At 42.4% G+C, this 24,925-nt stretch overlaps 1 protein-coding gene across 1 annotated transcript in view; it reads left to right on the top strand.

Annotated features, from left to right (window-relative positions):
• Nucleotides 1-24,202, top strand: part of LOC136859298 (hemolymph lipopolysaccharide-binding protein) — a 62,254-nt gene extending 38,052 nt beyond the window's left edge. The window contains exon 4 of the mRNA XM_068225265.1: nt 23,996-24,202. Coding sequence (XP_068081366.1) covers nt 23,996-23,999 — 4 coding nt within the window. The 3' untranslated portion in view covers nt 24,000-24,202. The remainder of the gene's footprint in view (nt 1-23,995) is intronic.
• The last annotated feature ends 723 nt before the right edge of the window (nt 24,203-24,925 follow it).

The raw sequence follows: 24,925 nt of genomic DNA, 5'->3' as shown, positions 1-24,925 counted from the left end.
ATAACAACATTAAGTCTCGGAGCCCAAAGCAAGGCCAGAACAGGTAACACAACAAGGTGATCCCAGGACACACAATGTCACTCTCCAAAAGCAACCGAGCAACCTTCACATAACATAATGATCAGAAAAGCTCTCCACGATTAAACCAGATTAATTCCCACCGAAATCGCAACCACAGTATGCAGGTAGGCAGCAAAAATACAAGGTTGACAGCCAGTACACATATTACAGGACATGTACCAAGCGGTAGTACACCAGTAGCCCTGAGTCAACCAAGTCATACTCCATTACAAGTTGTTCAATTATTACAACTTCCACCAACCCAGAATAATTAATTACATGCAGTCACTCACCAAATCCGCCAGGAAAAAGGAAGAAAAATTTACAGGTCACCTCGAAACAGCAAGGCAGAAGCAGAAATTTACAGCACAGGTACCCAAAGGGTTCCAAAATCATAATCAGCAAGTAGGTAAGTCCATACAGCTCAGCATAAACACAGTTGAAAGCAACAGGGAACTCCAATACACAGGTACATGAAACAAATAACATAGGGAATTACACGAGATCCTTGCATTTCCTTTTACAATAGTTATTGACAATAACACCATTTGTTTCTTAAGTCATTGATTTTCATTCACCAACATTCACTACAGCACTGCACCAAGCAAGGGTAGGAGGGGAGGAAAGTTAGGTTGCGCAAGGCAGAAACAACAGAGATTAGGCAGCAGAGCAACAACAGTGGAACAACAAACAACCACGCTCTGCTACCACTCTCACCGCTCACCACCCTCTAGGTCCCCGGTACCACCTAGGGGTGATGAGGTGAATAACCTTACCCACCAGGGTGAGAGAAGAAGAGAGAGGAAAAGAGAGAGAGAGAGAGAGAGAGAGAGAGACAGATGGAGACCCTGGCGAGAAGGTTGTTAGCGTGCCCGCCCCAAAATGGGAGTGATAGCGAACACGAGGAAGGGTGATGGGCACAAGAACAACAACAAGTACAGTCACAATATTAAAAAAACACGAACCATAGAAAAACTTACCGGAAACAGCGGAGGAAGACGACTAAAAGGCCGTGGAAGTTAATCAGAGGCAGTGCTCCACCGAACGTGGCGAATGAAAACCAGCATTTACATGAAGTTTAAAAAAAAACTTAATGGAAGGGCAAATATTAAGTAACAAACCAAGTCATTAAGATGATAAAGCCTAAGTTTATTTTTAAAACGTAATGCCAGAATGTAAATAAAATCAACGTAAGGTTGAAAAATGGAAAAGGAAATTAACAATAAGTAAAATAAATTAGAATATACCCAGGTGGGGTTTAAAAGAAAATTAATTCATTACTAAATAACAATTAATGAAAAATAAATACTCTTTAACAGATAATAAATAGAGAACTTGATGAAAACAACAAGAAAGAAAGGGTGACCTCCGTACCTAATTAAATGTGATCAGAAAACAACGGAAAACCAATAGACTTTCTTACATAAATGTTACCTTAAATTAAATGTGATCGATCACGGATAGTTAAATAAATTTAAAAAAGTATCAAGTTAACAATTCTTCCATAAAATGGATCTTCAACGCGGTCGCTTCTCATAATTACCAAATTTGAAATCGTTCAGTTTCCACCAAGGACAGTTTCCAAGACAAACAGAATTTTGCGTTAAAATACCTCCTCACGCGGGGCAAGGAAATGGTAACACAACATAAAAGGAGGAGAAAATAAATAAATTAATTTAAACAGTAAACGATACACTCAACCCCGAAATATATAATTCAAAATCCACAGCGGCTCAACACGCCAGACAACTCTTAACCCGACAACAATACCCACACGAACCGTTGCCAAGGTAACCACCAAAACAAAAGCAACGCCTCCAAAAACACGGAGGAAAACAGGCTAGAGAAAAATTTTAATTCACCCGAAAACCCCAGAAGGGGGAGGGGAGAAGAAAACATACCAAACAAATTAGAAAACAAAACGCAGGAAAGCAAACAGAAAGCCGAAAAGGTAAAGCTCGGTACCTTGGAGACTGTACCTTGGTTTACAAAAGGTTACAATTTAAGTGCCAAAAGTAGATCAGTAAAATTTTAAATTAATAATTCCAATTTAGTTCATGGTGAACCTTCCACATTACTGTGATTAGTTGCCGAAACTGTTTTTCAGATTTCCGATACCACACACACGAATTGATATTAATTTAACGACGAAGTCCAAATATTTATTATTATTATTATTATTACTTTTCCAGAAATCTCCGAAAGTATCAAAATTCACTTCTGGTCGACGTTTAGAATGATTTCAAACACTGGTACATACCTTTGGTGATGAAGAAATGAGAGGAATTTTAACCTGACATTGTTGACGAAGAAAATACAGTCACACCGCTGGCATCCAGACCTCGTTGTGAAGTATCCAGACGAAAAATAAATCCAAAAAAAAAGCTCAAAGGAAAAGGCAGGAGGTCTTCAACTAGTTCATACGGGGAAAATCCCCGTTAACGTGAAGATTACGGAGGTTTCCAGGTATACCACGACTCCATGACGCCGGACACAAAACCACACCAGTTCGACATGGCGGACTGAAGCGAACTGCCTCTCGCGTCGGCAAGCAAGCGAGGAGGAGGCCAGTTTTGCCTGGTAGTAGGCCTGCGCATGCGCGGCCAAACAGAGCTAGGAGAACGGCGCGCGGCATACATTAGCTTAAAACGGGAAGTCGAGCATTCAATTGACACAGATATTCTAGGGCTCACAGGCCAGTTCAAAATGTTTATAAGGGGGAGGCTCACATTATTTAATATTGTCTCAAACTGGCAATAAACAGGAACTATAAAATATAAGTAAATTAGAGTTGGTTGGAAGAAAACAAAATGCTGTCCTCGATAAGAAAACTAATTAAAACAAGAAGGATTAAAGCTTACCTAAAAGACCGGTCGCCAACCTTAAAATTAATTAAACTTAACATCTAGAAAATTATTAGCCCTAGGCTGCAGTAAAATTCCACAATTAAGAACTCCTTTTTTTTTTATCAATGTGAGCCGACGCAAGGTTAGTATTTTACACCAGCGAATAACGCTAATCGCCTTTCAAGAATTACAAAACCGTGAAAAACAAATTACAAACAAAATTTAGGATCACATCACACTAGGTGCACACGAAAATCAAAACATATACACATTAAGGAAGTTAGCCCAACAATCGAATCAACAATACGTTCCTAAGGCAATAACAACAAAGAGCATGTCCCGAAAGACAAACGACACAGGACTATCCCCAAATAGAATATTAAATAATAAGAGCCGGAATAAGCAGAACAGAAAACGATAAATTAGCCCAAAAGCCCCCCCCCCCCAAATAAAATTTATTAAGGTTAACCAAAATTAAACAGGTCCTTGCGCTGGCTCCCGATTCACATGCAGTTCTAAAAATATTTACGCGGTAAAATATAGTAGAACTTAAAATTAATTTTGAAAACCAGTCCACACCACGGTTTTCTATTAAAACATCAAGATGAAAGTTCTTTTTTCGATCACGTGGTAACGTAACGAACTTGCAGTCATTATACGAGTCGAAGATTACTTTGTTATTACCCTGGATAAGGATCACTTTTGGAACACATAACCAAAATTAATTCTTGGAATTTTTCTGTTCTTTTGAAGGTAGAAATCCCATGAGTAGGTAAAAGCTGAAACTTACACTTGTTAATCCATACACAACGAAGCAACGCTGAGGGCTACCTTTCACAACTAACTAACTAACAATGCTTTCATTCCCCACCCTGAAGAAGTGGGGAGGGCCACCTAGAGGGTAACGCCCTCTCTCTGGCCAAGAGATGCGGGCAGGTTGGGGAGATGTGATTGAAGAAGGAGGTGGGTAAAGGATGTGAAGAAGTAGGAGATGGGATAGGATTTATGTCTATGCCTAGAGATTGAATAAACGCTTTATTTAATTCATAAGTACATAGTAAAGCACATAGATGATTTACGGAAGGGTGTGAGGGATAAGGTATTGTGCAAGGGGGAGAGATGAAGTTTGGAAGGAAGTGCCGGGGTAAAGGTGCAAGGTGAGGAGATGGAGGATGGCTGTCATATGATTGAGGGAAGCGATGAGAAGACGAAGGAGTTCAAATGTTGGGAGGGGTGGGGGGATGAAACCAGTTGGAGGAAGGGGTGGACACACTGGTGGAGATAGGTAAACAGGAGGAGGAACTGGCCGGGGGCGACGAGACGTTTGATGAGGGGGTTGGCGACCGGGTGAGGGTGGGGAATGAGAGGGTTCCACTCGATAATGTTGGCCGTGGACATTGACACCGGTGGTGATGAGCTGGAGGACGGCCTCAGATGTAGACAGTTGGAGCCGAACCAGAAATGTTGGGCCATGGGCGTTCCGAATCCGGATAGCACGTCGGACCGGAATGCCCGCTGCACGAATTTCTTGTAGAACGTCCCTGTCGGAAATTTCAGGTGGAATTCCACGTAGTACACAGCTATACACAGCTGGAGGGAACTGTGAAGATGCCTGGGTCGATGATGTCTGGACGGCGGCTGCTGCGGTGTTGGCTGGCGAAGATATCGATGGCGAAGCGGCGATAGTTGAGTCCGGCGTGCTAGCAGGGAGTTGCTGAAGGGCAGTGGACGAAGAAATTGGGAGAGATGACGACATAACAGATGATGGGTGACAAGTGGTAACTCTTGTGACAGGAAGGGAACAAAGGATACTAGCGGACGTCGTGGTGGTGGTGGTAATGATGGTGGTTGTTGGTAAGGAGGGTGTTGATGGCTGAAGCGTCGTCCAGGATGAGGGCTCGTGAACAACTGGGACAAGTGTTGGTGATTCGAAGAGTTGGGCTTGAATATCCGGAGAGGTTTGCACCACTGCATAGTTCTTACAATGGATCGTCGCGCCGGAAGCGAAGGGGCGGCGGAGGGCGTCCTCTCCGCTGAGATTCACTAGAATCTGCGTAGAGGGTGTAGAGGTGTGGCCAACCGTCAATCTGTAGGCATTATGTACTGGGAAGTCAGCGGCGAGTAGGTCATCGATGATATCTTCTTCGGAGATGTCTGGATCCACTCCGGGGATGATACAATAGGCCATGGTCGTGGGGAGATCAACAGCCAACGAGGCGTCGACCTATATGCTGATTAGGGTCGGCTAGGTGGCAAGTATAGATGAAGGCCGCCCGGCCGCGCAAAAATTGGAAGTTTCGACGGCGGAGAGTTTGTCCACTTTTGTGTATGTGGTCGTGTGTGTCCTTTCACAACCATAAAAGGAGAAGAAATATGCAGATTAACTGCTCTTAGCACACATGAAGGAATAACTGCCAGGTTAAAGGGCTCCGAATGTCCACAGAGGCCTGGTTTTATCCAGGATCAGAGCCGCCAACCAGAAGCATATCGCTGCTCCACCACACACAACTTACTCTCATGGCAATTCAATCCAAACCGAGAAGCGTGGCTTCCCCTCGCTGCTGCTCGCACGCGCGCAGAATCCCTCAGTCGGTCTCGAAAGTTCAAAGCCTATCCGCCAGAGCGTAGCACATCATAGACCGACTAGGTATGATGAACAAGCTCGAACAAAGATGTTACTTATTAAATGTGATGCGACAATGTTCATTCTCAAAGTTCGTTTAATGGTGAAGATACCAGTCCAAATGGGAGGTTCGGTACACTAAATACTGTCACACGGGTGAATGGCATTATTACACATTTCGAGACGTTAACTTTTAGTTTGTTCATATGACTCCACATCAGAATACCATCAAGGTCATTCTGTAGTAAGTAGTAGGCTTGTGTTGAGCTAACTTGTCTGAATATTTTGAAGTCATCGGCATAAAGGAGACAATTGGAATTTCTTACATGTTTAGGTAAATCATTTATGAAAATCACTAACATAATTGGGCCCAGGTTCGAACCCTGAACGATTCCCGAATTTACATTTTATTCCATAGAGGAATTTCCGAGATACTGAACTTATTGTTTTCTATCAGTTGATAAGTACAAAAAAATTGAGCATATCTCGCGAGAAGCCAAATCTACTCAATTTATTTAGTAATATATCATGATCCACGCTGTCAACTGCCTTTTCAAAATATGTGTAGACAATGTCCATTTGCCCCCATTATCTAATTGATCCTGACACAGATTAACGAGATGTGTGACTGTAGATACAAACCCAGATATTAGTGATCCAATGTGTAAGATAAACTCGAAACCTGGTCGATAGCTTTTAGTTAACAGCTGATCACCGAGACATTTTACAAACATCAGGGACAGTTTGTGTTTTAAGAGCAAGATTATAAAGAAAATACAATGGCTTCCTAAGAACCCCTTTACGATAATGGAGGTATCTGATGTCTTCGGCTTTAATTGTCTCAATGCTCTGTCAGTATCTTCCATCGTTACTTTATCGATGTGTAAAGTTTGTGAGTCACTAGTATTATCTGTGGGAATATCGTACAGAGCAGTGTGTTGAGAATACCTAGCAAACCTATCCACAACAGATTCTCCACTCTTTAACTCCTCATTATTGTGCCACATATTATTACAAGCTCCCAAGTTACGTTTTCTACCTTTTACATGAGACCAATTATTTTACAGTCATGTGAAATGGTGTCTTCGGTAGTCGTTACATATTTCCTATAAGCTACTTTCACATCTGCCTTAATTTTGCTTCTGACTTGCTTAAATTTGTTGGGAGTTACCTTTACCCTTTAAATGGAAATCTTTCTGTTTTAGGCCTCCAATAATCTCTCTTGTGAACCTCTGTGAAGCCTCTGTGAATTAGCCACTGGAACGTTTCTTCGCAACACCGTGTACAGTTGACTGTAGAAAGTATTTACAGCCGAATTTATTTCCGTGCTGTTGTATAGCTCATTGCAGTCAGCGTCTCTTAATTGCGTGTACAGATGCTCAAATTTAGCTTTCCTAGAATTAAATCTTGTTTCCATTTTTAGCCTGAAATTCCTTAGAACACTTTTCAGCTGTAAATGTCACTTTAAAGAAGGGCGGTGGTTATCTTCCGGTAAGACAAGGAATGTGTCCCTAGAAACTTCTAATTGCGTATAGTTGGTAAAAATTAAGTTAAGAGTAATCCCATTGCAATTTTTCACCGTGTTTTGAGATGTTAGTTCGAAAAGGCGACTGTTACCACCATAGGGACTGAGGACTGTACTTGTTATCATGGGAATGCTAAAGTCACCCGCTATGATCATGTTATTGTTGTAAATTTCATAATGGGCTTCCAGCCACTTTCTGGTATGACTCAAGATTAGTGGCGGGGGGATGTAGACAGCACAAACAAAACAAATGTTTCCCAGTAGTTCTAATTTAAAAACAAGGCCTCTGACGTACGTGCAAAGCCTTCGGCCTTAAGGACCTTAATGCTTTTCTTCACTGCTATGAGCACTCCACCCCCTCTCCTGTCTGACTTGTCGGTACACTCGGTATACAGTGCTACAGACCTCACTGTCGTATCATCAAGCCAGGTTTCACCTAATATCTACATTATTTGACAATAAACTTTCATTAAAGGGGTCTAATTTGGTTCTCATTCCTCGTACAATCTGATAGTAAATATTTATCAATTTTAGCTCGCCCTCTACACCTTTTCAAGCTCCTCGATACAATTAATGATCACTACTGGTGAACCCTAACTTTTCCACATTTTAATAGTTCCATTTCTTACTCATAGGAAAGCCTCTTCTGTTCGGCAGCAGCTAGAACCTTCCTCTTCTCCGGAACCAGGCTGTCGTTCACGTACATATTGGAGTCTCCTTCCTCTTCACACGGCGACGTTCGATGAGTTTCTCCTTGTCGAAGCATCGCACTATCGGTCTGTATTGTGGGACGCGTCACCCAGAGAGTGTACCTTCTGTTCTCCCTCTAAAGTACGGTTCTCCGCAGCCTTCACTTTGGCACGCACATTGATATTTTCCTGCGTTAAAAATTCAAGTTTAGCCAAACACTGAGCTATATCATACTGGTGTTTCTTTAGAAGGCTGGCCTTATCATGGAGTTTAGTGTAATGAATTGCCTTGCTCTATTTCCTTCTCGTCATGCACCTTTTTAACTTCCTTAATTTCTTCCCTAAACCTGTTAACAGTTTCGATCACGTGAGCAATTGACGGAGATGTTTCTTCGTCACAATGTTTACATGAATCATCACTGCTTCTATCGACACTTTAGCACTTCAAGTGGTACCAGTAGGTATCTCCTATACTTCTTTTTACAAATATAACGTTCCTAACTCATCACTTTTCAAAATTTACACCTTTGACAATCGTCAAAACCCACCAGGTTTTGAAACAGTTAAGAGTTAACGTGCTATTTCACTTAAAATACACAGTTTTGAGGAGCTCCACGTACGCATGGTTTCACTCTGCTGCCATGAGGAATTGACGAGAAGGTACGATATCAGTACTCTAGATATATACGAAACAATATGGGAGGTTAATGGAGACTTCTACTCTGAGGAATTCCGAGTTATTCACAGCGGAGAATTATTTCGACTCAACGGGTTAGTACTAATCATAAGTGCCAAGTTCTCACGTAATGTAATAAACACTTATGACATCAGTGATAGCCTCTTGATGATAAAGATGAGTAGTTGACCTACGGACTTAGTTGTCATCCAGGCATACTTTTCCACATCTGCCCATGATGATAGAGAGTTACAACTATCGACGATCTACTCAAGCTGACCAATGACGAAGGCAATGTGTTATTAATGGGTGACTTCAATGCAGCGGTTGGCTCACTCAATGGCAAGAAAACCACAGGGAAGTTTGGTTTAGGAAAACGAACCAGAGGGACAACGGACTCTTAGAATTCCGTGAACAACACGAAATGGTAACTGTGAAGTGTATAACAGAAGAACTTACACACTGAAAGCACGAGATAACAAGATCGGTTACCTTTTAGCTAAACAACGTTACCGGAATTGAGTAAAATCTAGCCACAGTTACCCAGGTCCAGACGTTGACAGTGACCATAATTTTGTCCTAGCTAAATGCAATATACAGCTAAGAAGAACACAGGAAACCAAAAAGACAAAATGGCACTTGGGTGGTTTGAAGAATGAAAAACTAAACAGTTATTCAAAGAGATGACCAATGAAGTGATTGCAAGATAATGAGAATAATTAAGATGATGGTTCAAGATAAAGAATGGAATAGTAGAGGCTACAAATGAAGTTGTAGGTAAGAGGAAACTGGAGCATGAAAACAGTGCATGACGGATGAGATATTAAATCTTATAGAAAAGAGGAATATAGTGAGGTAAGAAAATAAATTGGAATACTGTAAAATAATAAAATGTCAGATCACAATTAAATGTAGAGAAGAGAAAGAAAAGCGGGCAAAATAAATAGCCGAAAAAATTGAAAATGTTGCGAGAAATAAAATACAAGATCAGGATATCATAAAATTAAATATCTGCAGTACCAACCTAAAACAAAACCCACTCTGCTGAAGAACAAGGATGGAAACTTACTGGTGGATAATAAAGAAGTATGTGAACGTTGGAAAGAATATTATACAACCTGTGACAATTAAGTTCGGCAAATGAAGTCAGAACGGTCGATCCGGCAATATTTGGGACACACAACGCTGCACCTGCTTAGCAGCAGGTTTTGACCACCTGCTCCCAATGTTGTTCAGTTGAGCATCGTGTGTGTACCGTGTACAGACATGTTTGACACAGTGCGCGTTTAGTGCGTTGATTCTGAACTGTGAACAGGAACATGAACGCAAAAGGATCAATGTACAGTTTTGTTTTGAGCTTGGCAAGACACCGAAATAAACTCAAGCGACGCTGGTACGTGTTTATGAAGATCAAGCACTGTCCTTGATGTGTGTGTACGACTGGTTCGCCCGTTTTCGAGGAGGCCGGGAGAGTGTTTCTGACAACCACCGTAGCGGAAGACTGGCGAGTTCCGTGATTGACGAAGACATTGAGAAGGTGAGGACATTAATCACGAACGATCGGTGATTAACTGTGCGCATGATAGCGGATGAACTGCAGATTAACCGTCAATCCCTGCGACAAATTGTTACCCAGAAGTTAGGGAAGAGGAAAACGTGTTCTCGTCTTGTGCCACATCACTTGACCGACGATCAGAAGCAGGCACATTTAGATGCTTCACGCGATTTTGTCGAAACGGCGCATGGGACAGCAAATTTCATGAACTGTATTTTCACTGAGGATGAAACCTAGTGTCCCAGGTCCGACCCTGAAACGAAACGACAACGCATGGAATGATGTTCTCTGGGATCCTGCAGACTTCTTCCTATTCTCACGACCCAATGTCGCTTTGAAAGGAAAGAGATTTGACGATATTCCTGACATCCGACGAAACGTGACGAGGCTTTTGAACACCATCCCAAAGGAAGCCTTCCTGCAAAGTTTTCAGAAAATGTATCGCCGATCTCAGCAGTGCATAGTTATGGGAGGGGACAGTAAGGTCACTGTCGTGCATTGTTCATCTATGTTGATAGTACAGGACTATTCACTGAGCTTTATTGTCACAGGTTGTAGAAAAATTGTACAGTGATAAAGAAATCGGAGACAGTAACGAAGTACTGGAAGAGATAACACATGAGTACAGTGATAAAATGGGTCCTCCAATAACCAGACAGCAATTTGTGAAAGCTCTCTCAAGCTTAAAAGAGAGAAAGGCAGCAGGCACTGATCATATAACCGCAGAGCGTTTGAGAAAAGCTGGATCAGACTTGAAGGATTACCTTTTTATTGTAATGGATTGTGTTTCGAAACAGGAGAGATCCCAGAACTCTGAGAATGAGTTAAACATTATGTTGATTCTTCTGTGTGATACACTGAAGCATTCAAAACTTAAAATCAACGGTAAGAAAACCAAAACTATAGTTGTCAGCAAAGATGGCAGGAAAGTGGATTACGCGAAGCTAGCAACTCTACCGCACCCGTGTAGACGAGCCTTTAGTGTATGATGACGAGTCTTCTGCCCCTTTGACTGTTGTTTCAGGCCACACTTTGCACACACGTACAAACACCGGGCCGTTACGGTGTGCACATTGACTACACTCCGTAGAGCTCTGATGGCTTTGGGAGTAGTTGTGCTCGTCGCAACTCGCAACAGTGAATGAAACCTTTACAAAAGTCGAAGCGTGCAATAGCTCCACGTCAAACGTTCTGCATAAAGTAACGAGTAAGTATCTAGGTCACTTGTTAGCTGAGCTGGAACCGACAGAGAATTCATGAGCGGCTGGATAAAGTGTGAGCATATTCTATTTGACCGTACTTCGCTGCCATGTTATCTCACACTGTTGGTTATGTGGCACAGAAACGTGACGTTTGGTATCAGGTCTGGACGGTAAGAGTTGTGATGAAGAGGAAGTACAACCATCCTCTATTAACACTATCCAAACGGAGAATAGAATGAATATGACACTTCGAAAAATGAAGGTATCGGCCAAAGAAAGGCAAGGCCATCAAGGGTGTGAATGTGAAAGAGGTCGGATATGATAGATGAAAGTGAGGAGCCTGATAAGGTAAGTGCAAGGAATGCCAGGACTCAGCTAAGGGCCCAGTGGTCGCCAATCCACGTTCCCATGTCAAGATCCTCTGGAGCCCCTTTAGCCCCATTTCACGACAGGCTGAGAATACCGTGGGTGTTATTTTACCGTCCCACCCATAGGTGAAAGGGACTTGTGGTACGTCAAGACAAGTTCGCTAACACAGCCTGTGTTCGAAGTGGTGACCTTCTTTATTAATACATAGTTGGACCCGCCATTGAAATGTGACTCCGACTTCCTTGTGCATCAAATTTTACAATTTTCATGTCCGTATTGATAGTTTGATATTAGGTCATCATCATAATCAACTAACAAGGGGGCATTCCATACTCGTCACCACCGATTTCGCTCAAATTTATAGAACATGTAGGGCTTGGCTAGAAATGAAAGTCCGAAGTGGGAACCCCAGATGGCCAAGCGTATAGAAAATGAAAATAAAAATAAACATGTTGACGTGGCTCTCGCACCATATAAGCCACTTACGTTAGCGCTCACGCCGAGCAGTTGTTGGCGTAGCGGTTAGAGCTCGGACTGGTAATTCGATGGTCGTTTGTTCGACTCCCCATCTGGAGACTGTTTTTTCTGTCAAATTTTGTATTATTCATTTCCAGTTACACAAAGAGGTGAATAATTCATTTTATTTATTTATACGCAAAAGGCATAGAAAAGGTAAAAAGAATGGGATTTCATTGTCATTGTCTACCTGCGCCAAGAACCTATTGTTGTGTACAGCCGCCAGGAGCAACCTTCACTTGTCAAGTGAAAACGAATCTTACAGCGAAACGACTATTCACGTTTATGGGACATTCCCCAAGGAGGGGAGATAGCCGATGCAGGAGAAAAAAAGAAGAATTTCTGTTTGAACACTTCGGTAAATTTTGCAACTCCAAATTTTCTACAATTGTGCGCTCATTAAAAAGAGTGACTTCCTATATGCCTTTTGCATAAGTAAAATAAATTAAAATAAATGAATAACATAAAAATTGAGAAAAATATTCCCCACACGGCGAGTCGAACCCACGACCATAGAATTACTAGCCCAAGCTCTTACCGCTACGCCAACTACTGCTCGACGGGCGCACTAACGTAAGTGTCTTATCCGGTGCGTGAGCCGGGTCAACATTTCTATTTTTATTTTTGTTTTCTATACGCTTGGCCATCTGGAGTTCCCACTTTGGGTACTTTCATTTCTAGCCATGCCCTGCATGTTCTATAAATTTGAGTGAAATCGGTGGTGACGAGTATGGAATGTCCCCTTGTAAGATATCATTCAACATCAATCAATTCTGCCTTAAGTCTTCACCAATTGCTTTTAATTTTATACAAGTGTTCAATAAATTATTCATAACATCCCAAAGACAGCGACTTATTTTAGTGTATATTCAATATTAGATCAAAACTATTTTCGAGTTTTATCGTATCTATTTATATATATGCAGAGTGTAAATAAATATGTCGGAAAGCTCCGGGAATTCGACAGAGGACCTGACCACAAACATATGGTTTATTGCTCTCGTTTCAGTGTTACAGGCATTGTTTATGGTGTGCATAACACAGACCACTTCATTTCTGACGGGCACACAGGCCACTTGTATATTTCGTCCCTGTTCAAGTCTGTGTGCATTTTTTGCATCCAAAGCCACGTGATGTCAGTTGTTTAGTAAAGTAAACACCTGCACACAGGTCATTAGCTAGAGTGGAGCGATACGTGTTGTCAGTTGTTATTATGCGCACGTACAGTGCAAGTCGTGATGCAAAGGGGTGCCCGATTCACCTTCTGTATGAAGCAAATGGAGCATGGCGTGTGTATGCGGAACACTCTCTTATTAGATGTTTACCGAACAACTAGAATACATGAGCATCTTTGCAAAACAGGCTCGTTTAACAGACGTGTTGCTGACAATGGACGACCTAGGAGCACAAGAACACCTGACACAGGGGAACGAGTTCTCAACCATATTGAGGTAAATAATAGGAGCAATACCAGGGAATTACCGGCAAGGGTGGCAGTGTGGAGGATTCTAAGAGAACAGCTCCTTTATCTCTATCACCTTCAATGAGTCCAAGGTCTTAGTGCAGCTGACTTTCCAGCCAGAACAGCATTTTGTACCTGGTTACGACAGATGTGTGTTCAGGAGCAATATTTCCTCTCTGCTGTTCTGTTCACCGATGAGTGAAGTTTACCAGAAGTGGCGTGCAGGACTTTCACAATACTCCTGTCTGGGCGTGTGAAAATCCCAGAGAAGTTGTGCAAACCAGACATCGACAACTGGTCAGTATTAATGTTTGGGCTGGAATAATAGGTGGCACATTAATTGGTCCTTTCATTTTAAGGGGAAAATTGACAGGGGCGTCATACTGCACCTTCTCAACAAATGATTTATATGGTTTGTTGGAAGACGTTCCACTGGATTTAACTGAGCGCATGTGGTTGATGGAGCACGGCGTGTTTTGCTCTTGCAGCTAGAGCAGTTTGACATCAGCGATTCCCAAACAAATGGGTAGGGCTCGTTCTCCCGATCTCAGTCCATTAGACTTCTACTTATGGGGTCATTTGAAGGCCACTGTGTATGCCACACCTGTTAATAACGTCGAAATGCTGCGTCAGCGAATAGAGCAATGGTGTCAGCAGACACGACAGACGTCTGGAATATGGGAATGAGTAAGACAGTCAATGATGCGACGCAATACAGCTCGTTGTAGTCATTTTGAGCATCTTCTGGAGAGAAACTGTGAGTAGTAAACAACTACAATGTTAAGTGGTCTGTGTTGTGTAAACAATGCCTGTACCACGGACACAGTTTCAAATAAACCACATGTCAGGTCCTCTTTCCCACCTATTTAGTTACACCCTGTATATATAGCCAATTAAGTTTTGTAAGTGTTGTAAGATCCTATAACTGATGATGGCCCAATATCAACTGGATCAAACTAGTACCATGATTAAAATAAATTCAAGTACTAATTTTATATTGTATTTATTAGGTGGATTGCCTCATTTGTCTAAAATAATTGCTTGGAAATATTAGGTGTAACCGATTTGCAGACCTCTGCATTTATATTTCGAAGGTTCTTTCGGTGGAACTTGTTTAAATGGCTCCAGAGATAGACGTTAGGTCCTCCTCTTCCTGTCCGTTGACCGGGGTTTTCAGCATTCAGATGTCGCGGACGATCTGAAACACGACATGCTCTACAAACAGTGGTGATGCTGTGTAGAAAGCGGGCTCATGTCAAATGTGGGCCAATTACGTGGCTACCCAAACTACCACACCAAATTTTTAACCGCCATCGTGACTTAAATTCTGGCTGTTTTATCCAGTGAGGATGATCAAGGCCCCAATAATGAATGTTGCGGAGAATCACGATACCAGTTAGGAGAAAGCGTGGTTAGCCCGAAAAGAACCGACCATTGAATCAATGTTGAGTAATTGATTGATTGATGGATGGATTGATTGATTGATTGATTCTATTAGGGTAAGTTAGGGGTCCATATTACTTCCCCTTAACAGATTGGGACTTGAATAATTTCAGAAATATTTTGGGCAAAGCTAGAAATTGGTTTTGTATATATTAGTGAATAAATTCCCCACTTAGAGGCAAGTTACAATGGAAGTGTTACAACATAAGGTAGTCAATATCTGACATAAAGTTCAACACTACAAAACTAAACTACCAAAAATGTGTTCTTAATTTCGTCCTCCCACCGAATGTATGGAAAGTACAAATAATTTTAATACATTTTTCCTTTCTAACCCTTCCCGACACTTTCCTCACAATGAATTACTTGAAAGCCAGTTATGAAAAAACATTTCCTGTTATTCCTTTTAACGTAGTCTTTCAGCGTTGCTCGAGGATGTTACCCGCTTTACTTGCACGCTTGTAACCCATTATCTTGTCCCACACTGCCTTAAAAGCCTTTCTCATAGCCACTTCTAAATAAAGGAGGACGAAATTAGGAACATTACTTAATATATTATAATGGCCACTAGACCAACCGCGTCACTGTAGCGACTGCACGCCAAGAACCACCCCATAGGACTGAAGTGAAGTTCAGTATTTCATACACATATCAGTGTTCAACCCAGCAGTAACAGGCTCTCAGTTGGAATCCTGCACTCAGCTCAGCATGAAAACTGGATGCTCCTTGTACACGGAAACTGAACGTAATGCACACAAGACAACGGGATGAGGCTACGCGTGCGCGCGTAGAAAAACATAAGGTACCAACCGTGCAAACTGGAAATCCCTTCGGGGACGGAATACTTCCCCTTCCCCCTAACCTTACTTTCAGTGGCGAATTTGTATACCGTGCATTGTTCAAGTAGAAACACAATGTGAAGGATGATTATTGACGAAGCAGTGATGAAAGTAGGGACGGTGTTCACGATATGTTCAGTTTGCACTGATCGGGACATTCTGCGAGTCGGAGCGTGAAATGTTACAAGTTGAACCGTTGTGGCACGTTAGAGAATCCGAAAAGGGAGATAGATAGACTAAAGTTAGATGTAGTTGGTATAAGTGAAGTACATTGGCTGAAAGAACAGGATTTTTGGTCAGGCGACTACCGAAATATCAACACAAAATCAAACAGTGAAAATGCAGAAGTTGGTTTAATAATAAATAAGAAAATAGGGCAGTGGGTAAGCTATTATGACCAGCATAGTGAAAGAAATGTTGTCGTCAAGATAGACTCCAAACCAATGCTCACCACAATAGTGCAGGTCTATATGCCTACTAGTATAGCGGATGATGAGGAAATCGAAAGAATATATGAACAGGTAAAAGAGTTAATACAATGTGTAAAAGGTGACGAGAATCTAATTGTAATGGGAGACTGGAATGCATTGGTACGCCAAGGAGGAGAAGATAATACAGTAGGCGTTTTCGGACGGAGATAAAGGAACGAAAGAGGAAGTCGGATGGTTGAATTCTGCACTGATCATAATTTAGTCCTTGCCAATACTTGGTCCAAACACCACAAACGACGGCTGTATACGTGGACGGGAGCTGGAGATACTGGAAGGTATCAAATAGACTTCATTATTATTAGGCAGAGTTTCAGAAACCAGGTGTTGGATTGATAAACTGCCCCGGGGGCAGACGTGGACTCGGACCACTACTTGTTGGTCATGAAGTGAAATTGACGAAATTGAAGGAAGGAATGCAAGAAGATGGGATCTAGACAAGTTGAAAGAAAATAGTGTGAGGGAATGTTTCAAGGAACATAGTGCGCAAGGACTAAACGGAAAAGGCTGAAGGAAACGCAATAGTGGTAGAGTGGATAGTAATGAAAAATGTAATCAGTAGGGCTGCTGAAGAAATGTTAGAAAGGAAGAAAATTCAACTAAGAATCAGTGGATAACTCAGGAGATACTAGACCTGATTGATGAACAACGGAAATACAAGAATGGAAGAAATGAAGAGGGTAGAAGAGAATACAGCCGATTAAAGAATGAAGTGGATAGAAAGTATAAGGTAGCTACGGAAGAATGGCTGAAGGACAAGTGCAAGGATGTCGAAGGTTGTATGGTCCTAGGAAAGGTAGATGCTGCATACAGGAAAATCATGGGAACCTTTGGATTAAGGAAAACTAGGTGTATGAATATTAAGAGCTCATATGGAAAGCCACTTCTAGGGAAAGAAGACAAAGCAGAAAGATGGCAGGAACATATCCCACAGTTATATCAAGGTAAAGAAGTAGATGAAAGGGTTCTTTAACAAGAAGAGGCTGTTGATGCTGATGAAATGGGAGACCCAATTTTGAGGTCCGAGTTTGACAGAGCTGTGAGAGACCTAATTAAGAACAAGGCACCTGGAATTTATGACATTCCTTCTGAATTACTGACTGTCGTAGGAGAAACGAGTATGGCAAGGTTATTCAATTTAGTGTGTAAGATGTATGAGACAGGAGAAGTGTCATCCGATTTTCGGCAGAATGTTGTTATACCTATTCCCAAGAAAGCCGGTGATGACAGGTGTGAAAACTATCGCACCATTAGTTTAGTATCTCATGCCTGCAATATTTTATCACGTATTGTGTACAGAAGATTGGAAAGATAACTTGATGCTGAGTTGAGAGAAGATCAATTTGGCTTCAGAAGAAATGTAGGAACACGTGAAGCAATCCTGACTTTACGTCTGATCTTGGAGTATAGAATAAAGAAGTACAAGCCCAAGTACATGGCGTCCGTAGATGTAGAAAAAGCATTCGATAATGTTGATTGGACCAAGCTATTTAAGTTTCTGAAGTTGATTGGGATCAGATACTGAGAACGAAGAATTACCTACAATCTGTATAAAAGTCAGTCTGCAGTGATAAGAATCGAGGGCTTTGAAAAAGAAGCGGCTATCCAGAAAGGAGTGAGGTAGGGCTGCAGTTTGTCCCCCTCCTTATCAATGTTTACATAGAACAGGCAGTAAAGAAAATCAAAGATGAATTTGGAAATGGAATCACATTCCAAGGGGACGAAATAAAAACTTTGAGATTTGCCAATGATATTTTTATTTTATCTGAGATTACAGAATATCTCGAGAAGCTGCTAAGTGGTATGGATGAAGTCTTCTGTAAGGAGTACAAGATGAAAATAAATAAGTCCATATCAAAGGTAATGGAGTGCAGTCGCGCGAAGTCAGGTGATGCAGGAAATATTAGACTGGGAAACGAAGTCTTAAAGGAAGTACATGAATATTGCTACACTGGGAGTAAAATAACTAACGATGGTAAAAGTAAGGAGGACATAGAATCCAGACTAGCACAAGCAAGGAAGAGCTTCCTGAAGAAAATAAATTTGCTCACTTCAAACTTTGATATAGCAACTAGAAGGATATTTCTGAAGACTTTGATCTGAAGCGTGGCACTGTATGGAAGTGAAACATGGATGATAACTAGCTCAGAAAGAAGGAGAATAGAAGCTTTTGAAATGTGGCGTTAGAGAAGAATGCTGAAGGTGACATGGATGGATCGAATTACGAATAAAGAGATACTGAATCGAATTGGTGAGAGGAGATCGTTTTGGCTAAATTTGACGAGAAGGAGAGATAGAATGATAGGACACATCTTAAGACACAGAGGACTTGTTCATTTGGTTTGTGAAGGAAGTGTAGGTGATAAGAAAGTTAGGGGTAGACCAAGGTATGAATATGAGGAGGAAATTAGAGCAGATGTAGGATGCAGCAGTTACGTGGAAATGAAATGGTTAGCACAGAATAGGGAGACATGGACGGCTGCATCAAACCAATCTATGGACTGATGACTCACACAACAAGAAACAACATATCCTCTTGACAGCTTGCGGAGAATATTCGATAGGAGTTAGTCCTGGTTGAGTTTCTTCTTGCCTACTTTTGTCGGGGCCAGTAGCTACAATGTGAGATTTGTTGCTTCAGGTATGACTACGAGTACTACCCTAATGTAGGCCACTACAAGCTGAACAAGGAGGGCCGGACGTGGGGCGAAGCGTGGAAGGTCTGTCGATCAGAGGGCGCGGAGCTGGCTGTCATCAACTCCGCGGAGGAGTATACCACCTTACAGGACATACTGGCTCGCAATCCTTCCTTCACTGCAGCTGAGGACGACTCCAGGGTCCACATGGGCTTCCACAACAAGTTCAACTCCAGCGTCTTCCACACCACTAAAGGTACTTGTACTAGTACAGAAGGTCGTTCGGGGTCTCCGGGGACGATGTTTGAAGGGTAATTAACGTATGAAAAACCATGTCCCCACCAACGAATGCTCAATTAGAAAGCCAGCATTATTTCTGGCTACAGCCCGACATAGTAATTTCCATTGAGGCGGACATTTTCGCAAAGATAGCATGTATATCCCATACCACTCCTCCTGACAGGCTTTCCAGTGGCCATTGATAGTGCGTGGACGGCTATCTCCTAAGGCCCTTTATGTGAGTCCAAATGCGCAGAAGTCTATGGGTGACCCATCGGTGTCTCCAATGGAATGGAAGTAACAAGTATTGCACGGATCGTGGTCGTGATTATTGTTTTAAGAGGAAGTACAACTAGGCAACCATCCTCTATATAACTCTAATCAGAGGGAAAATATGGAAGGGATCCGACACTTCGAAAAATGAAGATATCGGCCAAAGAAAGACAAGGGCCACGAAGGGCGTGAAAATGAAAGACACCCTAGCCCTCGCAAACCTAATAGCGTCGGGGTCGGAAAAGAACAAGAGTTGACCAAGGGAGGTCAGATAGGATAGATGAAAGTGAGGAGCCTGGCACAAGTATGTGGAAGCAATGCCAGGACTCAGCTAAGGGCCCCGTGGTCGCCAACCCACGCTCCGAAGTTCAGAGCCCCTGGGGCCCCATTTAGACGCCTCTTACGACAGGCAGGGGATACTGTGGGTGTTATTCTACCGCCACCACCCACAGGGGGATATTGCACGGATTGCTGTTTGGTTTCCATTCTCTCTAACATCAGACAAGCTTAACGAGAGGTGTAGGTGGATGCTCTTTATTGATGTACCCATACCTACTTTTTCGCACTCCCATACATTGCTGGGGTATCTGTGTTTTAAATAGGAGTTAACAGCCGTTGCTGATAGTAAGTAGAGTTCTCCTTCACATTATTAGCGACATGGCGAATGGTTAACTTGCCACTATAGCAGCATCCAGCGATGAAAACCTTCCTGGCATTCTTCATACAATGTTTGTTGTCTATAGGTTGGTAGTAAATCGAGCGGGATTTGCTACAGTTTCCAAGGTAGGCAACACTTATAACAGCACATTTTCCGTCTGTCCGCAGCCAGACTGCACTTGCGTTGTGCGGCATTCCGAAATGTGACGAGGCAACAGCTTGTGACGTCGGCGCTTACTGCAGGCCCTCGTTGATTATGGTGTTAACTTTTGAAACAGATATCCACAACTTTAGTGGGAGACAGGGTTAGGGCCTTCACATTCCTGACCACGGCTTGTGGCTGCTCGTGCTTCCTCTGGCAGTACTGATCCTGTTGTTTGATATCAAGAAAACACGCTTCTTGCACATACCTTGGATTGCAGAACAGGCATATTTAGCATCGGAATAGATAGTGAATGTTTCGGATCTCTACGCACACGTCCTTAGTACTGACGTGAATTATCACTCCCCGTTTAGACGTGCTCAAATGATAACAGCGCCACCAGGGGCCTTCAAACACTTCACGAACGAGCTCGAACGACCTCCTGCATTTCTATTGCTACTAACCCTCCAGCCACGATCAATCATTGCACATCTGGAGAACGGTATACGGGGTGACGCATGACGAATGCTCTCGGCCGTAATTATTAGCTTTCTGGACCGGGGCCGCTATGTCAATGTCAAGTAGCTTCTTAGTTGGTTGTTTACATGTAGGCTGAGTGGACTGCCGACGAGTTCTCCGATGACTGAGAATCGATCCCCGGTCTTCTTGGCAAGAGAAGGCTCACTACTATAAACTGCCAGGGCGTATGCACTCTGGAAACACAAACTACATCATAGGCTCAGAGAAATTTTTAATCCTTTTATTCACTTGATCTTAAACATTGACGCACTCTTCTGTAGGTAGAGATGTTCTTTAATGTTTTTACTATGTGGATGGGGATCTTCTTCGGCACCTGAACCTCCATTGCTCTTGAGTAATACATCCTTTTGAAATTACGACGAGTGAGATGGCGTGAATATTCTGATTTTCTGCTCACTTGTAATTTCTTCGGTGAGGTCAGCGAAGGGACGAGGCTCATTTATAAGACTTATGTGGCGTATTACACACAAAAATACAATCTGAGCTGAACTGCACCATTCGGATTTGTAATTGGTGTTCATGGGACCGAACCAGGCACATTCTTTTAGTTGTCTCCATAAAGCTGGGCATGCTGTCCAGTCCGTTCAAAGACATCGCAAGGTCAGTGATAAAGGGGTGACCTCACACCATCACTTTTATATACTGTAGTTTTCGGGGCTAATGTCTGAACTGTTGTCACATTAATTCTCCTTTGCTGTATACGTAGGGTCTTTACGTTCGTGATCTGTTCAATCTAGTGTCGCTGTGGTGCACTACGGTGGAGAGTTTGCATCACTGGATGTTGCCGTGACACTTCTTCGTTAGCCCCAGCAAGAGGCAGTTGCGTGCAGAACTACGCTCTCTGTTGTGAAGGGTAGATGAATGTCATGGGCAGAATATCGTGGTTTGAGCAAGAGGGAAATTTTAAGTTATGCCAAAAATTAGGGGAATCCGGTAGCGAAACGTTTGAGGTGATCAAGCCGAAATCGCCCTGAACACCACGACGGGAAAGAGGACGCGAAAAGACAGGTCAATAGACTATGTTGTCTTTGAAGTGTTAGCGCCAGTCCAAGAAAGTGTTAACTGCAGTACAAACGTGTACGCTGTGTTGCCTGCACTCTGGGCGCCAGTCCACGAATATATTGACTGTAGTACCGACGGGTACTCCGTGTTGCCTACACTGTAGGCACTAGTGCACGAACATATTGACTGTAGTACACAGGTGTACACTGTGTTGCCTAAACTGTAGGGGGCAGTCCACGAACTTATAGAGTATAGTACATGAGCGTACGCAGTGTTACCTACACTGTAGGCACCAGTCCACGAACTTATTGACTGCGGTACATTAGTGTAGGCGGTATTGCCTACACTGTAGGCGCCAGTCCACCAACTTATTGACTGTAGTACACGAGTGTACGCAGTGTTGCCTACACTCTGGGTGCCAGTCCACGAACATATTGACTGTATTACAGATGGGTACTCCATGTGCCTATACTGTAGGCACTAGTGCACGAACATGTCGACTGTAGTTCATAGGTGTACACTGTGTTGCCTACACTGTAGGCGTCAGTCCACCAACCTATTGACTGTAGTACAGATGGGTACTCGGTGTTGCCCACACTGTAAGTTCCAGTCCACGAACTTATTGACTGTAGTACATGAATGTACGCCGTGCTGCCTACACTGTACTAGACAGGTGTACGCCGTGTTGCTTACACTGTGGTAGTACACTATACAGAGCGCAACAGTCCTCACACGTAGACGAAGACACTATATTATGGGTCCAGAAACATTTTATTTCCATGTAGGTACTTACTTTCTACACCTCTACGAAGTGGCTTAATCATGGAAAACATACAGGAACTGAACGAACCAGCAAGCCGCCGTCGTAGGGAAACATCAGCTCTTCCGGGTTGATGTGTGTTTCAGTGTTAACGGAGCTCATTTTGAACGAAACAAAGAGTTTCACATGGTGTGAGTGCTGTGTGAGATTTAGGGAGTCTCCAGTTTTCACACCCTTTGTAGGCATTTCCCCTCTTGTTTGATGTCTCCATTGTTCAAAGGAACGAACTTGTTCCATTACTGTTAATCAGCTGAAGTACCCGTCTCCCGTAGCATGTGCATTTTTATATTTATTATCCATCCCTCATGATGTTCCTCAGATTCTCACACGCATCTACCTGATACTCTCTGTAGTCATTTACAGTTTCATATTGTTTTGTATTATTGTTCCTTCCGGTATAGTTTTGTTATTAGGGTATCCAGTGTGTAGAGAATCCTTCTTCCTCCTTCCATTAGGTTCATTGACGACTTTTTCTCACTTGGCAGTCACCTTTACTATTTTCCTTGCCGACATGCTCTGATGTCGACGCGAAATCCCACCTGAAGACAAGCTCCGTCATCGCCAGTTAACATGACGCGATGTTCTGCGTGGACGCAACAACAGTCTGTTATCATAGGTGGTACGGTAAAACTGTACGAAACACAAATGGTCGGGAAATTGTGTTCCCTACAACTATTGTTGTATACAGTAGAATGTACCGAAAGGATCACTAATGAAAGCAATATTTGAAAATTTGATTTGCTCTCTTCCCCTAAACTACCATTTCGCGGAGCCTGAAACAAATACATTACAGCATATACCGTGGTGCCTTATTCCCCCAAGTTATATACCCTTCTCATTAAACTTTGTTCATCCATTCTCTCGTGGTGCGCGTATACACAGACAGACAGACAGACAGACAGACAGACAGACAGACAGACAGACAGACAGACAGACAGACAGACAGACAGACAGACAGACAGACAGACAGACAGACAGACAGACAGACAGACAGACAGACAGACAGACAGACAGACAGACAGACAGACATGACGAAAAATTTAAAAATAGCATTTCCTTTTAACTGTGGAAATGACCGGTACAGAAATATGCTTATTTTTTCATTCTGAGCAATGCACTGATAAAACTCTTATTTTATATAAATTGATAGAAGACGGCTGCCCACTTGTACTTCCTCTTAAAACAATAATCAACACCATCGATTTTCACACCCAACCAGCGTTGAGCTGTACCTCGCCTTGGCCACCATGAGCTGTTGTTAAGCTTTCTGCAGACTAACGACTACCTCCCTCCTCATGGAACAACTGTTTTTGTCTCTCACTTTTGAAGTATTGTCACCTTATGTTTCCACAGGTGACGTCCTTAACACCTCGGGCTTCTTTCTCTGGGCGAAGAACGAACCAGCGACCTCGAGAGGGAACTGCGGTGGTCTGGTGAGGAATAACACACTATTCATCGGTAACTGCGCAGCTAAACTGGCTTTCATCTGCGAGCATCGTCTATAAGAAGATACGTACTACTTGTTGTCAGCTGTATGCTCAAGAATAAAGTTCTACTTCGTCTTCCTGTTCTTACTGTTCTGTTCCAATTTATAAGCGCTCGAGGGACACATTCGGCCACACTTTACTGATAGGCACAGTTTCGTAAAATAGAACAGAGTTACCTGTATGAAACTTTGTGTATAGTACAACTGAAATGAAAGTTTAATAATCTTAAAACACTATTTGACGATTGCATAAAAGAGAGAAATTAAAAATAAGCACTATTATCCTCAGGGCAATTGAATTTGGAAGAAGAGAACTCAACAATTTCAGTTCATTTTAATTAATATTTGACTATAATCACCTGAAGATAAACTTAAACTAATAATGTAGTCAAAACACAACTTGCACGACGACAATTCAGAGGGAGTTAACAATGATGTACAGTTGTAAGAGCCTAAAATCCTAGCAACGTACTTCCAGGAGCAGTTCCCTGAAATATGTTTTCGAGTGGGTAGCAATGTGTACCGGCGGTATTACCAATGCGAAAAGAACGAAGATTTGACACCGCTTCTGACACAAACAGCAATTAAGTTATTTCTTGGTATTCGTTGCATGCTAAGTTGTAGTGAGGTTGGCATGGACCCATGGTGAGTACCCAACACTGACATTTGTGGGGGTTCATTTTCCGCCGAAGTTTGTATTTTAATATTTTAACATAAAAAGTGGTTCTGACCGAGCGAATTCTTTAAAAGAGAAATAATAAATGAATGAATGACTGACTTGGTTCTACAAAGGGTGT

The sequence above is a fragment of the Anabrus simplex genome, chromosome 1, assembly GCF_040414725.1.
Source record: "Anabrus simplex isolate iqAnaSimp1 chromosome 1, ASM4041472v1, whole genome shotgun sequence".
NCBI classification, from domain to species: domain Eukaryota; kingdom Metazoa; phylum Arthropoda; class Insecta; order Orthoptera; family Tettigoniidae; genus Anabrus; species Anabrus simplex.
Note: the sequence above shows the minus strand (reverse complement) of the source record. Positions and strands in the feature narration are given on the sequence as shown.